Source organism: Dictyostelium purpureum (genome assembly GCF_000190715.1).
Source record: "Dictyostelium purpureum unplaced genomic scaffold DICPUscaffold_230, whole genome shotgun sequence".
NCBI lineage: Eukaryota > Evosea > Eumycetozoa > Dictyosteliales > Dictyosteliaceae > Dictyostelium > Dictyostelium purpureum.
Window position 1 is genome coordinate 3916 of NW_003519566.1, and position 16367 is coordinate 20282.

Here is a 16367-nt window from a genome sequence, read left to right on the forward strand (position 1 = left end):
TTTATTTTTTTTTTTTATTATAAAATTTTATAGGGTTCTTTTATCAGCACAAAGGTTTAATTTACCAACAGAATTTATAATCAAAATCGAAAAAAATATTTTAGGTTTCAAACAATTTAATTACGAAATTGCATTAAACTATTTGTCAGAGTGGATCCAATATGACCCAATTTTTGAAAGAAATGACAGAATTTATGAAAATATAAATATTTTATTAAATAATGGTGTCAAAATTCCATATATCTCCCCACCAACCCCAAACATTAAATATTTATATAAAAGTAAAGAAATAATAAATAATAATAATAATAATAATAATAATAATAATAATAATAATAATAATAATATAAATAATAATATAAATAATAGTAATAATATAAATAATAATAATAATAATTTTGATGGTGATAATTTATCATCTTCTTCTCTATCCTCTAGCTCAAAATCATCCCCTAACCATTTCTCTAATATCGAATTAATATATAGCAGCCCTTTAGATTCACCAAATTTAGAAAACTCTGATTAAAAGTGAATTTGTAAAATAAAATTGGATTTATTATAAAAACTAAAATTTTAAAAAAAAATTAAATAAAAAAAAATTTTAAAAACACACCACACCCCCATTATTTTTTTTATTTTTTTATTTTTTTATTTTTTTAAAACTGGGGTGAGTTTTTTTTTTTTTTTATTTTGTTCAATTTTTTTAACCCATATAATAAAAGTTTATTATTATTTTCACACATTTTATTAATGTATGTTATAAAAAAAAAAAAAAACAAAAAAAATAATTGTAAGATTTTAAACTTTTTTAATATCTGTTATTTAAAATAATATATTAATTTAATTTTATTTTATATTTATTATTATTATTTTGTTATTTTATATATACACATAAACTTATGTTATAATTATATATATAATACATTAATAAAATTTTTTCCATAATTAAAAATCATATTATTATTTTTTAATTATATATAAAAATCACTTTATTTACACATAATAGAAAAAAATGAAAAATAAATTAGATAATAAAAAAACTAAAGTTAATAAAAGTATAATACACCAAAATGTTAATATAAATAAATATAATCTAAATATAAACAATAATAATACGAAAAATCAAAACTTTAATCTAAACAATAATATTATCAATAATAATACTAATGATAATAATTATAATAATAATAAAAATAATATAATCATTAATAACAATAATAGTGGTTTTAGCCATAAAGATATTATAATTGATAAAAACAATTACAATATTAAAATCAATGTCAATAATAATAAAAATATTGTTAATAATATAACATCAAATTATAATGCCATATTTATAAACGAAATAAAAGAAATCAATAATGAAGATGGAGTTGCAATTAGAAAAACCAACATTATAGACAACAGTGTTTGAAGGTTTTCGAGGAGGAACAAGAAGAAAATGAATTGCTTTTAAGAAACCAAATATATAAGAACAGATATGAATTAAAAAAGGTAGGTTTAAACGGTGCAGATAAAAAACCAACAAGTACCTCAATTTTCTCAAAAGAATTTCTTGAACTTAAAATCCCAAAAAAGAAAATTGATGAAAATCAATTATCTTTAGATCAAGCTCAAAAAGAAAAACAAATTGTTGATGAAGAATACGAAGAAGGTGAAATTGTTGATAGTGATGATAAAACTACAAATGTAAATAATAAAAACAACAATAATGAAAATAATAATTACAATACCAATATTAATAACAACAATTTTTATAATTTTTATAACCCTAATAATAACCAAAGTATTAAAAGCAGTATAGAAGAAAATAACATTCATTTAGAAAGTGGTTTTTATAATGTAAAGAATCCAAAATTTATTAACTATTTATTAACATATCCCGAAATATTAAATTATTGTTTTAAACTAATTCAAACTTTTAACTACCCAATCGAATATATATTAAACTCTTTAAATATTCAAAATTATCAAAGTCTCTTGTTTATAATTAATAAATTTAGGGAAATAAACAATAACAATAACAATTCTAATATTGATAATTCTAGGTTATTTATTGACTCTTCATCATCGTCTTCTTTTTCCATTAGAAAAAATAAAAAGATATCTTCAAGTGTTTTATCAAGTTTGTCCCCATCAAACAATGTGGCTCTCTGTAAAATACAAAATGGTCATTTTAATAAGTAATAAAATAATAATTATTAAAATATAAAAATAAAACTATAATAAAATAAAAATAAAAATAAATAAAATAAACTATAAAACACATAAAATTTTTTTTATATACATTTCTTTATTTTTATTTCTTTATACACATATAAATAATATTATAAATTATTTATTTTCTTTTGGTTTAAAATACTTTACTTTTTTAATATTTGAATAACATTGTGGACAACCTTTGATATTAAAAGAGCAATTACTGCAAATTACTCGGTGACCACAACTTAAAACACAATCTATTGAATAAATATTGCACAAATTACACATTTTTTTACTAAATTTTTCGGAATTTGGCTTTATTTTCCCATAACTGATGCTACCTGCATCCTGTGCCAATGTTGTAATTGATGAATTTGAGACTGTAGGAGCTGTAGTAGTGGTATTGGTTGTAGTGGTTGTAGTGGTTGTAGTGGTAGTAGTGGTTGCAAATGGTAATTGTAAAATATTACTATTATTATTATTATTATTATTATTAATATTATTACCATCAATATTATTTTTTGATTTTTGTTTATTTTGTTTTTGTTGTTTTTTAAATTCTTTTCTTTTTAATTCGTAATTTAAAAAATTTTGAGAAAATAAAAATTCCATATATTCGTAAAACTTTTTTTTGGTTTCACCACGTAATTGACAACTACTATTATATAATTGAGGTACTGGTTCTATATAGATTTTTTTTGGTTTATATGAGCCAATTGTATAATGACCAATTAAATTTCTTGATAATACCGAATTCTTGAAAGGTAGTTTAACACCATTTACTGGTGCATCAACATAGATCTTCTTATAGAAAATAATGACTTCATCTTTATTGAATTCAATTTCTTCATTAAAAAATAACCCTATATTACAAATATGATTATATCCTTCATCAATGGTTGTGCGGCAATTCTCACAAATTCTATTGGAACAGTATCGCTCCCTTGTATCGGTGTTGAAGTTATGGAATAAACGGTCAATGACTTCTGTTATACGGGTGATATTATAATTTGGATCGTTTAATCTATATATCCTTTTTTTTTCGTTGGGAATACTTTTTTTTTTATCAAATGCTGATATATTGAAATTTGGGTTTGTTCTAGGTCCAAACTCTTCATCGCTATCTTCAAATCCTGGAAAACCATAATAGACTGTTTTGTTATAGTCGATTATTCTCTTTCTCTTTCTCTTTTTTTTTGGATCATTTGGGTCATATTCAAATAAAAAATAATCATTTAAAAATTCCAATGTCCCATTTAAATCACCATTTAAACTATGATCATATTGAAAAGTATTATCTAAAATAAATTTGTCACGTACCAACACTATTTCTTTAATATACTCTTCATTGAGTTCCCATTCTTTTTGTCTTCTTTCTCTTTCTTTTCTTTGCTTTTCTCTGATTTCTCTTTCTTCTCTCTCTTCTTCTCTTCTTGCCATTTCCAATCTATTATTTCTAAGCCTTAATATTTCTTTCTTTTCGTCATCTCTTCTCTTCTTATCGTTTTTGGCCTCTTCTTTGGTCTTTATAGTTCTTGTGAATCTAATTCTAAACTTTGTATCTTTTTCTAGTTGAAACCATTCATTTAAATATCTAAATACATCAATGTTGCCACACTTTCTTGCTATATACGATGCAGTTCTTCCTTTAGAGTCCCTTAACTTTAGTGTTGCTCCATTCTTTAATAATAATCGAAGAGCATGGATATTATCACTTCTAATTGACCACATTAATGGTGTTGCTGAATTTGAATCGCAAAAATCTGGCTCGATTGGTATATTTCTTTTATACAATTTATAATTTGCTGGTAATAAATCAGATGGTAACCTTTTTTCTAAAATAAAAAAATTAATATACTAAAGATTCCTTTTTTTCCTTTTTTTTTTTCAAGTTGGAATTATTTTTATTTATACATACTTATTTTACTTTTTTTATCATAATATTTAGATTCGAAAAGTATCGTGATGAATAGTTGTTTTAACAAAATCTGCAAGTGTTTCAATCTTTTTATTCTTGAAACAAAACAAAGCATATTCACCAAAGAAGAATTCTACAAAGTTGTCATATTTTCTTTGAATTGCCAAAATTAAGGGTGTATAATAATTTATTGATAAAGTATTTGGATTTGCACTAAAATTTAATAATTCTGAACCTATTTCTAAATTATTATTAATTACTGAATGATGCAAAGCTGTAAGTCCCTCTTTATCCATTTTGTTTTGATCTACAAAAATCTTTAATAAATCCTTAACCACAGCAGTATTATTTAAATGTGATGCAAAATTGAGAAGTGTTTGGCCCTTTTCATTTCTAATATCGCTGAGTATTTTATTGTTTTTTTCTATTAATAATTTTGAAAAATCTAAATTATTATCCATCTCAACTCTTTTGAATGCATCTTTTTTAAAACCAATTCTTAAAAGTGATTTAAACCAACCAATCTTTTGATTATTTTCATCTTCCTCATTATTTTGTGAATCACTTTCCACATTATTATTTTCATTATTATTATTATTTTCATTATTATTTTCATTATTATTATTTTCATTATCATTATCATTATTGTTATTATTATTGTTATTATTAATACTATTATAAATGGTATTTTTAATACTATTATTAATGGTATTATTAATACTATTATTAATGGTATTATTAATGGTATTATTACTATTATAATTGCTGCTATAATTTCTGGTACTATTATTACTATTATAATTGCTGTTATTATTATTACTATTATAATTGCTGTTACTATTATTAATACTCTTATCGATTCTGATTTTATAAGAAGGTCTATCATTTTCATCTACACCTTCATTCTCCTCTATTATATATTGACTGTTTCTATTTAAAAAACTCTTTAACTCTCTAAGACTTTTCAAATTACTTAGAGTTTGGTTTGTTGAATCGTCGATATTAACAACCTCTATTCTTAAATGGACTTGAACCATTTCTTCTTTCATTTTTTATTAATTTTTTTTATTTTTAGAATAAAAAATTTAAAATTTTTAAACAAAAAAAAAAAAAAAAATTTTACCAAAAAAAAAAAAAAAAAAAAAAAAAAAATTTTTTTTTTCCTTTTAAGAATTTAAAACATTTAAATTTAGGGGGGGTTTTTATTGGAAAAAAAAAAAAAAAAGTTTTAACAAAAAAATTTTTAAAAAACTAAAAAAAATTTTTTTTAAAAAATTTGAAAAAAAAAAAAAAAAAAAAGATTCCATTAATTTTTTAAAAAAAAGAAAAAAAAAAAAAACACTTATTGCTTGACCAATAAAAACAAATTATAAAATCAAAAATATACCTGCATCCTAGGATATGTGGATTTGGGGCTATATTTTTTAACCTTTGTAGTTTTATTATAATGGTTTTTTATTTTGATTGATGATATTATGTGAAAATAGTCAACAATAACAAAAAAAAAAAGATATTTTAAAAATTTGGGGCAAAGATATAAAAAAAAAACATTTTTTTTTGATGATTATTTTTTTTTTTTTTTTCGTAATAAGAGATAAAAAAATTAAAAATAAAATAATCATTACACTTTTAGATTAACAAATATAATATTATTTATTTTATTTTACAATTTTTGTAGAAATTCAAGTAATTTTTTTTTTATAAAATAAATTTTATTATCTCTTTGAGATTTGTGTATATTGTTAGAGGAAAAAAAAAAAATATTTAAGTTTTGTGAACGAATAAGTATTTAAAATTTTTTTCACAGAGCAAAAAAAAAATTTTGAAAAAAAAAGATTTAAATTTTTTGATTGGTGAGGAAAAATAACCTTTTTTTTTTTTTTTTTTTTGCCATATGACAACAACACATCGTGTTTTTTTTATTTTTTTTTGATACTAATATTTTATTGATATTATTTTTTAAAATTTAAATTGTTGCAACACCTTCCTCCGCATTCCACAATTTTTATTTTATTATATTTTTTATTTTTTGCTATTAAATAAAATAATAATTTTTATTATTAATATTAGAGTTGTTTTATATACTAAGCCAAATTTAGTTTCATCCAATAAATTTTCTCTTCTTTTTTTATTTTATTTGAATTCCCACCGCCAAATATTCTTAAAAGGTTTGATACTTTTTCGCTATCATCTTCAATATCATTATTATAATTATCACCGCTGCTACTGTTTTGTGCGCCACTACTATTACTTGAAAAATTTGATGTTATTAAAGGTTCACACTCTTCGTAACCAAAAGTTTTATAAAATTCTTTTTTGTCGTGTGTAGATAAATATGAGACACAATATTGTTTTCTGTTTGATAAAAAAAAAAAAAAAAAAAAAAAAAAAAAAAAAAAAAATTTAATATTTTTGAAAAAATGGTAATTTGACAAAATATTTATATATACTCTTTAATAATTGAATGAGCCTCATTCATTATCATTTTACCATAACCCTTACCTCTATATATTGGTTTAACTAAAACTAAATTATATTTTTTAAAGTTAGAAACAAATTTTTTTTTTTTTTTTTTTTTTTAATTTTTTATTAAATTAAATTACCATTTTCTATTAAAACAGTTGGCTTTGAATTTTTATCAATATTTAATACTTGAGAAATTGACAAACATCCAACCAATTCATCGGTATTTACTATATTATTGTTTTCATCAGTTATTTCATCGCTCTTAATCATTATTATAAATAATGGTAGTTGATCACTCGATTTTTCGATTGAAACCATTCTTGAATATTCTGATCTTGGCCATTGACTATTCAATAGCTTTGCTAATTCTTCTGAATATTGTTTTTTATTATGTATATAATGAAATTTAATCATTTATTAGTTGCAATGAATATTTTAATTTAAAAACATACAAAAATTTTAAAAAAAATAAAATAAAAATAAAATAAAATTTAAAAAAATTTAAAAATAAAATTTTATAAAAAAAAAATTATTATTTTTTATTATAAAATGAATGTATCATCCAACACATACATATAAATATATTTATTTACCAACTACATAAATTATATAATAATGATATCGAATAAATAAAATGAAAAAAAAAAAAAAAATTAAAAATAAAAACTTTTTATTAAAACTAAAGTTTTTATTTATTTATTTATTTATTTATTTATTATTATAAAAAAACTCGATTATTTATTCAATATTTATGTCTTCATTCAATAGTATTTATATTGGGTTTTTGCTTATTATTTTATTTTCAAATTGTTGTGTATCCAATAATTGTATTTTTACATTCGATAATGCGGAATACGATTTAACAGCCCTGTCAACGTAAGTAAAACAATACATAATAATCAAACTACAAATAATAATAATACACGAAAATACTAATTACCAATACTATAATTAGAGATGGATTTTATAATGCAACATTTAGAAATACAGATATTCAAAATGAAAAAGATTATTTTTATATTATATTTAATGTTTGTGAACATGTTAAATATTGTAGTGATGTGTATGGTTTTCCAAGCTCAACACAGTCGTGCCAAATTATAGATACAGTTAGCAACTATAGTGATGCATTTGAAATAGGATCGTTGGGAAATATAGTCTCATATGAATCAAGTAATGGTTTGGTTTTGGAGTATAGCTCATCAATTGAATATGCAGTGTGTTGGGATGGAACAAGAAACAATAAAAAAATAAACAAACTATCATTTGAATGCGATAAAGAACAAGATTTTATAATAATAAATACCAATACAGTTAGAAAATGTTTATACGAAATTACAATTAATTCAAAATATGCATGTAATAGTCATTCATCAGAACCCGACTCCTCATCAGACTCATCTTCTGATTTTTCACTCTCTTGGCCTGGATCATTTTCAGTACCATCAGAATCTTCTTTTTCATTACCTGGATCATTTTCTATACCATCAGATTCGTCATTTTCATTACCTGGATCATTTTCTATACCTTCAGAATCATCATTATCTTTACCTGGATCATTTTCTATACCTTCAGAGTCGTCTTTTTCATTACCTGGATCTTTTTCTATACCATCAGAATCATCATTATCTTTGCCTGGATCTTTTTCAGTACCATCAGACTCAAGTGGTTCACTCCCTGGATCTTTTTCAGTATCATCAGACTCAAGCGATTCAATACCCGGATCTTTCTCGATACCATCGGAGTCATCCTCAGTTTCTTCAAGCAGCGAAAGCAAAACCTCCACAAGTGAAAGCAGCGATAGTAGCAGTTCGAAAGGTAATAGCAGTTCGAAAAGCAGTAGCTCAAAAGGTAGCAGTGGCAGCTCAAAAAGCACTAGTAGCAGTTCAAAAAGTAGCAGTTCAAAAAGCGCTAGTAGTAGTTCAAAAAGCACCAGTAGCAGTTCAAAAAGCACTAGTAGCAGCTCAAAAAGTAGTGGTTCAAAAAGCACCAGTGGCAGTTCAAAAAGTAGTAGTTCAAAAAGCACCAGTAGCAGTTCAAAAAGTAGCAGTTCAAAAAGCACTAGTAGTAGTTCAAAAAGCAACAGTAGCAGTTCAAAAAGTAGCAGTGGTAGCTCAAGTAGTATTTCAAAAAATAGCAGTGATTCTAAAAGTAGCAACTCAAAAAATAGTAGCTCAAATAGTAGCAATAGTTCTAAAAGTAGTAGCAGCTCAAAAAATAGTAGTAGTTATAAATGGAGTAGTAGCAAAAGTAGTTCAACAAACTCAACTTCGTCACACAACTCCACCTCATCCTCTTCATTAAACTCAAATTCAACTTCGTCACACAACTCCACCTCTTCCTCCTCATTAAATTCAAACTCCACATCCTCATTTAATTCATCTTTGTCTTCCTCCTCATCAACATTCACAAATAATTTTTTGGTTTCATGTTATTATAATGACACAATAATTACAGTTAAAAGTAAAATTAATGACTTCATCAAATGTAAAGGCAATGGATCAATAAAATGTAAAAACTCTGACCTGCTATGCGAAAATAAAGTCAATGACACAAAGGTATCCACTTTTTGTTGGGGTAAACAACAAATTATATGCAGAGGTAAATCCATAACATGCTCAGTAAATGGCAAATTAACATGTTCAAATTCAAACAATTTGGTGGAAATATCATTTAGCGATGACAATGATACTCTTAATAGTAATGGTTGTAAATTAGTTTATAAAATAAAAATAATATTATTTATAGTTTTTATAATAATAATTATAGTAATAAAATTAAGTTAATTTTAAAGAACATTCACTAGTTTTTTTTAAATTTTTTTTTTATTTATTTTTTTTTTTAATATTGGGGTTTTTTTTTTTAGTTTTTTTTTTTAGTTTATAAATAAATGGTAGTTTAATCATCGTGATCCATACCACCGCCCATCTTTGGTGGTTTTGGTCCACCGGCTGGTTTTGACATAATAATTTGATCTACTCTTAAAACGGTATTGGCAGTGTTGGTAGCTAATTTAATGGCGAAAAGTTTGCAAGCAAAAGCATCAAAGACTTCCATTTTGACGGCTGAAGCTGGTTGACCACTTTCGATATCTAAACCAAAATCGGTGTTATTTTTGGTGTGGGCAGCGTAAAGATTTGAGATAGCTTTTGAACCATCATGACCACTAGTTTCGGCAAGAGTTCTTGGGAAAATTTCAAAAGATTCAGCAAATTGACGGATAGAGTATTGTGAAAGACCTGGAGTTGAATCGGCATAAGCTTGAAGAGCACGTGAGACTTCAATTTCGAAGGCACCAGCACCAGCTAAAAATCTACCATCTTTACACATACCTTTGAAAACATTAACACCATCATCGATAGCTCTTTCGATATCATCAAGAATATTATTGGTACTACCACGAACAATAATGGTTGAAATTTCACTTTCTTCACTGTTTTGACGGAAAATACAACATTTGGTTGAGCCAATTTCTTCGACGATAACTTCATCACAATAACCTAACTCTTCTGGGATTGGGGCACCTAATTTAACGAGTGGTGTAGCACCGATAGCTTGACAAACACGACGTAATTGGAATTTAGATTGAATACGGAGTAACATAATTTTAGCTCTTTCAATGTAATGAATAGCCATTTCGGAGACACTTGAACCTGAAATGATAACTTTAACACCAGTGGAAGCAATTTGATTAATAGTTTCTTTAATTGAGTCTTCTTCGCCTTTAGAGAAATTGAGGAGATCTTTTTCATCTTGAATTAAAACTTTACCTGTAGTTTCTGTTTTACCAAGATCAATACCCATGGTGAAAACAGCAACTTTAGCTTTTTCCATTCTCTTAATGGTACCATCAGAGTCCATTGGAATAACAAAACCTTTAACAACGGAGGTATCGCTAACACCACCACCTTGAATTTTAGTAACTCTAACATTATCGACATTGAAATTTACAACTTTTTTTGGTAATACTTGAAGACATGCTTTAGTGATAATTTCTGATAAAAAGTCTTCATAACCATATTGTTTACTGGCAATTGCTGATTTTAAACATTTTGAAACTTCTTTAGCATCATTAATATCTTTGATGGTATATACAACTAATGATTCAATAATTTCTATAAGTTTTTGTGCTGCTTTTTCATAACCAGTAATAATTTCACTTGGATGAAGTCCCATTTCTAAAAGATTTGCTGCTTTTTGTAATAATTCGCCTGCTAATGTAACAACATAATTTGTACCATCACCCATCTAAATAAAATAAAAAATTAATATTAATAAATAAAATAATTATTATTAAATTTATATTTGTTCAAAATTGATTTTGTTTAATAATTTATAAATATATATTTAAACTATATTATTATTTTGTTATTATTATTATTATTATTATTATTGTGTTAAATATAATTTTAATTCCTAGATAATCTTGATTATATTTGAACTTACTTCTTTTTCTTGCATTTGAGCAGCTAAAACTAACATTTTAGCAGCTGGATGAATAACATCTAATTCTTTAATGATGGTTGCAGCATCATTGGTAACAAATAATCTTTCTAAATGATTGATGATCATTTTATTCATACCATTTGGACCTAATGATGTTCTGGTAATTTCTGCAAGTTGTTTGGTGGCATCAATATTTCTTAAGATGGCTTCATCTTTACCTGAAAAGTGCTTGGCACCATCTTTTAACATATCAGTTAAACCTAACATTTTTAATTTCTTTTTAAAATTCTATTAATATTATAATTAAATAATATTAAAATATTGATGTTGTTGTTAGACGAACTGTAAAAAAAAAATTAAAAAAAACAATGGAAAATGAAAAAAAAAATTAAAAAAAAAATTAAAAAAAAATTAAAAAAATTTTTAAAAAAAAAAATATTTTTGAAAAAAAATTTAAAAAAAAAAATATTTTCATTCGCTTTTATTTATTTTAGCTATAAGTTGTATTTATTTGATTGTTTTTATTTTATTTTTAGTTATTTTAAATTTAAAAGATAGACATTCAATTTGATTTTTAACAACACCCACTTTTTTTTATTTTTTTTTTATTTTTTTATTTTTTTATTTTTTATTTGAAATTAATTTTGAATACAATTTTTCTATTTCTAGAAGTTTAATCCTATTTTATTGGCTTTTACATAAATATTCTTTAAAAAAAAAAAAATAATTATTTAATTTTATTTTTATTTTTTATATTTTAATTTTTTTATTTTTAAATTTTAAAAAAAAAAAAAAAAAAAACGAAAATTTTTTTTATTATTCGGTCATTTTTAAATTAAATATTTAAATTAAAAAAAAAAAATGGTATTATATGTTATAGGTTTAGGTTTAGGTGATGAAAAAGATGTTACAATTAAAGGCTACGAAGCAATTAAAAAGAGTAATAAAGTTTATTTAGAAGCCTATACATCTTTATTAGGTGGATCAACATCAACAGAAAGTTTAGAAAAGTTTTACGAAAAGAAAATTATAATTGCAGATAGAGAAATGGTAGAATCAGGATGTGAAGAAATGATCGAAGAATCACGTGAACAAGATATTTCATTTTTAGTTGTTGGTGATCCATTTGGTGCAACTACCCACACAGATTTAGTTATTCGTGCTAAAGAAAAGGGTGTACCAACTAAAGTTATTCATAATGCATCTATTATGAATGCTATTGGCTGCTGTGGTCTTCAACTTTACTCTTATGGTCAAACTATTTCAATGGTTTTCTTCACTGACTCTTACAAACCAGACAGTTTTTATGACCGTGTTAAAATAAATATGCAAAGTGGTATGCACACATTATGTTTATTAGATATCAAAGTTAAAGAACAATCAATCGAAAATATGTTACGTGGAAGAAAAATTTATGAACCACCAAGATTCATGACTGTAAATCAATGTATCGAACAACTTTTAGAAATTGAAGATATCCGTAAAGAGGGTATTTATTCAAAAGATAGTTTTGGTATTGGTTTATCTCGTGTTGGCCAAGACGATCAACAAATCATTTCAGGTACCTTTGAAGAATTAAAAGATGTTGATTTTGGTGAACCACTTCACTCATTCATCATCTGTGGTGATATGCATTTCATCGAAAAAGAATATTTCGAAACTTTTAGAATAAAGAAAAATTAAATAAATAAACAAAATAAATAAAAAAAATACAAAAAATTAAACATCATAAAATATTCGCTTTTATATTTTTATTATTTTTAGCCAGGTGAACCAAATTCCGGAAATCAAAAATGAAAGAAAAGTATTCAAACAATTGATTATTTTATTATTTATTATTTTGAAATTTCAAAACGTGTTTGAAATAGATATATAAAATTAATTAATATAAATATTTATATATTTGTAATATTTTTTCTGGAATAGTAATATTATAATAAAAAATAATTGCTTTTAGAAAAAACAATTATTTTCATTGAAATATGTGTGTCGGAATTAATTCGAAAGAAGGTTCTCATATAAAAACAATATTTTAATTATTTTTTTTTTTATTTTTTTTTATTTTTTTGAAATTTATTAAATGAAAAAGATTTTTTTTTTTCTAAATTAATAAAACAAAAAATGCTATAATAACACTTTAATTTTTTATTTTTTTTTATTTTTTTTTTATTTTATTTTTTTAAAACCATATCTCTTTTTATAAAATAATTTTTTTTTTTTTTTTTATTACAAAACTTTTTTTTTATTCACAAATAATTTAAAAAGAAATAATGGAACAAAAAAGATTACAAGATTCTTTAGAAAGAAAGGCAGATTGGAAATATTGGGGTACATACGTTAGTGACCGTCAATGGGCAACTGTTAGAGAGGATTATAGTTCAGATAATCAAACATGGTCTTATTTCCCACATGGTAATATTTATTTTTTATTTATTTTTAAAATTATTTTAATTTTTTTTAAATATATTTATACTAATTATTATTTTACATTTTAGATCATGCAAGAAGTAGAGCTTATAGATGGTCAGAGGATGCACTTGGTGGTTTTTGTAATAGATTTCAAAATGTTTGTTTAGGTTTAGCTTTTTGGAATGAAAATGACCCAATTATCAAGGTATGTATTTATTTCATATATTTCATATATTACAATCATTAAAATAGTTATAGCTATTTTTACAATAATCAGTTTCTAATCATTCATTATTTCAAAAAAAAAAAAGGAAAGATTATTCGGACTTGGTGGAAATGAGGGAAATCATGGGGAGGATTGCAAAGAGCATTACTTTTATGTTGATAATACACCAACTCACTCTTATTCAAAAATGTTATACAAGTATCCAATGAATGAATATCCTTATAGCAAATTAGTTAGTGTTAATGGTCAACGTTCAAAACAAGAGTCAGAATATGAACTTGAAGACACCGGTATTTTCGACAATAATGAATATTTTGATTGTTTCATAGAGTATGCAAAGGCCGATCAAGAAGATATTTTATGCAGAGTTACCGTTCACAATCGTTCAACTGATAAAGAGGCACCAATTCATGTATTACCACATCTTTGGTTTAGAAATACTTGGTCTTGGGGTTACACTGACCGTCGTCCATATATCCACAAACACACTCATAACCAATTGGTATCAGAAGAGGTTCATATTGGTAAAAGATATTATATTGTACAAACTGATGAGTCAGAGCAACACGCTGATACAAATTCAAAAGAAATTAATTATCTTTTTACAGAAAACGATACAAATACTCAAAAGCTTTTCAATTGGCCAAATGCTAGCCCATATGTCAAAGATGGTATTAATAACGCCGTTGTAAACAAGTGGATGGATTGTGTAAATCATAGCAGTGGTACAAAGGTAGCAGCTCATTGTAAGAAAACTTTAAAGCCAGGTGAGTCATTTACTGTTAAAATTAGATTTGCAAATTACGAGTTTGATGAGAATGAAGCTTTTGCAGATTTTGATCAAGTTTTCAAAGATAGAATTAGAGAAGCCGATGAATTTTATGAAAATATTGTTTATAAAAATAATGACTGTGGTATTGATTTTATGGATAAAGATTTAAAGCTAATTCAAAGACAATCATTGGCAGGTTTGCTTTGGACCAAACAATATTATCACTTTGGGGTTAATATGTGGAAGAATGGTGACCCAGCACATCCAAGAGCTCACCCAGTTCACAGAAATAACCATTGGGATCATTTTTATGCAAATGACGTTGTAAGTATTGTTTTTTTTAATAATTATTAAAAAACAATAATAAATATTAATAAAATATTTTATATATATAATAGATTAGTATGCCAGATAAGTGGGAATTTCCTTTCCTTGCCTCATGGGATTTAGCCTTTCAAATGATACCAATGATGTTGGTCGATATTGAATGGACTAAAAGACAACTAATTTTGGTTACTCGTGAATGGTATACTCATTCCTCCGGTCAATTCCCAGCTTATGAGTTTGATTTTGGTGATGTAAATCCCCCAGTTCATGCCTGGGCTACTCTCGAGGTATACAATCATATTTTAAAAACCACTGGTGTTAAAGATTTAGAATTTTTAGAGCAAATTTTCCATAAGTGTCTTTTAAATTTCACATGGTGGGTTAACAAAAAAGATATCAAAGGTAACAATATCTTTGAGGGTGGTTTCTTGGGTTTAGATAATATTGGTGTTTTCGATCGTTCCTCATCATTGCCAAATGGTGCAAAACTTCAACAGGCCGATGGAACCTCATGGATGGCTTTTTACAGTGCCAATATGTTAAAGATCGCTTTAATTTTAGCCAAAGAGAGAAGAGCCTACGAATCAATTGCAACTAAGTTCTTAGAGCATTTTATTAATATAGCTAAAAGTATTAATTCAAGAAATGGTTTATGGAATAACGATGATGGTTTTTATTTCGATTCAATTGTTTCACCAGGTCAAACCGAATCACATCAAATTAAAGTTTATTCATTTGTTGGTTTAATTCCATTATTTGCAGCAGAGATTTTAGATTATGAAACATTACAGGCACTACCAAAATTCAAAGAGCGTTTAGATTGGTTTGTTAGATATCGTCCAAATCTTGTTAAAAACATTGCCCCATTCACATCACCAGGTCAAAATAAATCAAGATTGCTCTCAATTGTTAATCGTGAAAAATTAGAAATGATTCTCAAGAAAATGTTAGATGAAAATTGGTTCCTTTCTGAAAATGGTATCAGATCATTATCAAAACATCATCTTCACGAACCATACAGAATGGAAGGTACTGATGCATGTGTAACCTATCTCCCAGCTGAGTCCGATAGTGGTATGTTTGGTGGCAATTCAAATTGGCGTGGTACCATTTGGTTAGCAGTAAACTATTTAATGATACAATCATTAAGAACCTATTATCAATACTATGGTGATGAATTACAGATCGAATACCCAACAGGTTCAGAAAATTTTGTTAATTTAGAATTTATTGCAGATGATATTTCAAAACGTTTAATTGGTATCTTTAGAGAAAATAAAGAAACCGGTTCAAGAAAATTCTCTCAAGTTAAACCAATCTTCAAAAATGAACACTGGAAGGATTATTTATTATTTAATGAATATTTCCATGGTGATACCGCTCAAGGATTGGGCGCCTCTCATCAAACTGGTTGGACTGCATTAGTTGGGAAATTAATTAGCGAAATTAAATTTAATAAATCAAATTAAATAATATTATTTAAAAATAAATAATATATTATAAAAACAAAAATTTTAAAAATAAAATACAAGACAGCCAATATTTTCTTTTTTATTTTTTTTTAAATTTAAAGAACACAAATAATTGAAAAAATTAAAAAT

The 16367-nt window shown here is 24.9% G+C and overlaps 8 protein-coding genes across 8 annotated transcripts in view; 5 read left to right on the plus strand and 3 right to left on the minus strand.

Annotated features, from left to right (window-relative positions):
- The window catches only part of DICPUDRAFT_155120 (uncharacterized protein), a gene marked incomplete at both ends in the record, with an annotated part of 4198 nt that extends 3672 nt beyond the window's left edge, over positions 1-526 (plus strand). The window contains one exon of the mRNA XM_003290540.1: positions 34-526. Coding sequence (XP_003290588.1) covers positions 34-526 — 493 coding nt within the window. The remainder of the gene's footprint in view (positions 1-33) is intronic.
- Positions 527-1012: 486 nt separating this feature from the next.
- DICPUDRAFT_155121 (uncharacterized protein) lies at positions 1013-2187 on the plus strand (the record flags this gene model as incomplete). Its single annotated transcript, XM_003290541.1, has 2 exons — positions 1013-1408; positions 1495-2187. 2 exons carry the CDS (start codon positions 1013-1015, stop codon positions 2185-2187), a joined length of 1089 nt encoding a protein of 362 aa, XP_003290589.1.
- A 147-nt stretch (positions 2188-2334) lies between these two features.
- Positions 2335-5169, minus strand: DICPUDRAFT_81316 (uncharacterized protein; the record flags this gene model as incomplete). The annotated part of the gene is made up of 2 exons (XM_003290549.1): positions 2335-4037; positions 4242-5169. 2 exons carry the CDS (start codon positions 5167-5169, stop codon positions 2335-2337), a joined length of 2631 nt encoding a protein of 876 aa, XP_003290597.1.
- Positions 5170-6204: 1035 nt separating this feature from the next.
- DICPUDRAFT_155123 (uncharacterized protein) lies at positions 6205-7000 on the minus strand (the record flags this gene model as incomplete). The annotated part of the gene is made up of 3 exons (XM_003290550.1): positions 6205-6475; positions 6571-6646; positions 6724-7000. The coding sequence occupies 3 exons, from the start codon at positions 6998-7000 to the stop codon at positions 6205-6207; spliced, it is 624 nt and encodes a 207-aa protein (XP_003290598.1).
- A 337-nt stretch (positions 7001-7337) lies between these two features.
- On the plus strand, positions 7338-9372 carry DICPUDRAFT_155124 (uncharacterized protein; the record flags this gene model as incomplete). The annotated part of the gene is made up of 3 exons (XM_003290542.1): positions 7338-7462; positions 7542-9295; positions 9356-9372. The coding sequence occupies 3 exons, from the start codon at positions 7338-7340 to the stop codon at positions 9370-9372; spliced, it is 1896 nt and encodes a 631-aa protein (XP_003290590.1).
- Positions 9373-9484: 112 nt separating this feature from the next.
- On the minus strand, positions 9485-11299 carry DICPUDRAFT_155125 (uncharacterized protein; the record flags this gene model as incomplete). Its single annotated transcript, XM_003290551.1, has 2 exons — positions 9485-10834; positions 11033-11299. 2 exons carry the CDS (start codon positions 11297-11299, stop codon positions 9485-9487), a joined length of 1617 nt encoding a protein of 538 aa, XP_003290599.1.
- A 594-nt stretch (positions 11300-11893) lies between these two features.
- On the plus strand, positions 11894-12715 carry DICPUDRAFT_37635 (uncharacterized protein; the record flags this gene model as incomplete). The annotated part of the gene is made up of 1 exon (XM_003290543.1): positions 11894-12715. One exon carries the CDS (start codon positions 11894-11896, stop codon positions 12713-12715), a length of 822 nt encoding a protein of 273 aa, XP_003290591.1.
- A 525-nt stretch (positions 12716-13240) lies between these two features.
- Positions 13241-16348, plus strand: DICPUDRAFT_49280 (uncharacterized protein). Its single transcript, XM_003290544.1, has 4 exons — positions 13241-13444; positions 13528-13646; positions 13753-14763; positions 14838-16348. Exons 1-4 carry the CDS (start codon positions 13303-13305, stop codon positions 16233-16235), a joined length of 2670 nt encoding a protein of 889 aa, XP_003290592.1. The 5' UTR covers positions 13241-13302; the 3' UTR covers positions 16236-16348.
- Positions 16349-16367: the final 19 nt, after the last annotated feature.

Coding starts and splice junctions, on each gene's coding strand:
- DICPUDRAFT_49280 (XM_003290544.1), top strand. CDS start 13,303: ATGGAACAAAAAAGATTACAAGATTCTTTAGAAAGAAAGGCAGATTGG. Junction 13,445..13,527: donor ATGGTCTTATTTCCCACATG/GTAATATTTATT, acceptor TTTACATTTTAG/ATCATGCAAGAAGTAGAGCT. Junction 13,647..13,752: donor AAAATGACCCAATTATCAAG/GTATGTATTTAT, acceptor AAAAAAAAAAAG/GAAAGATTATTCGGACTTGG.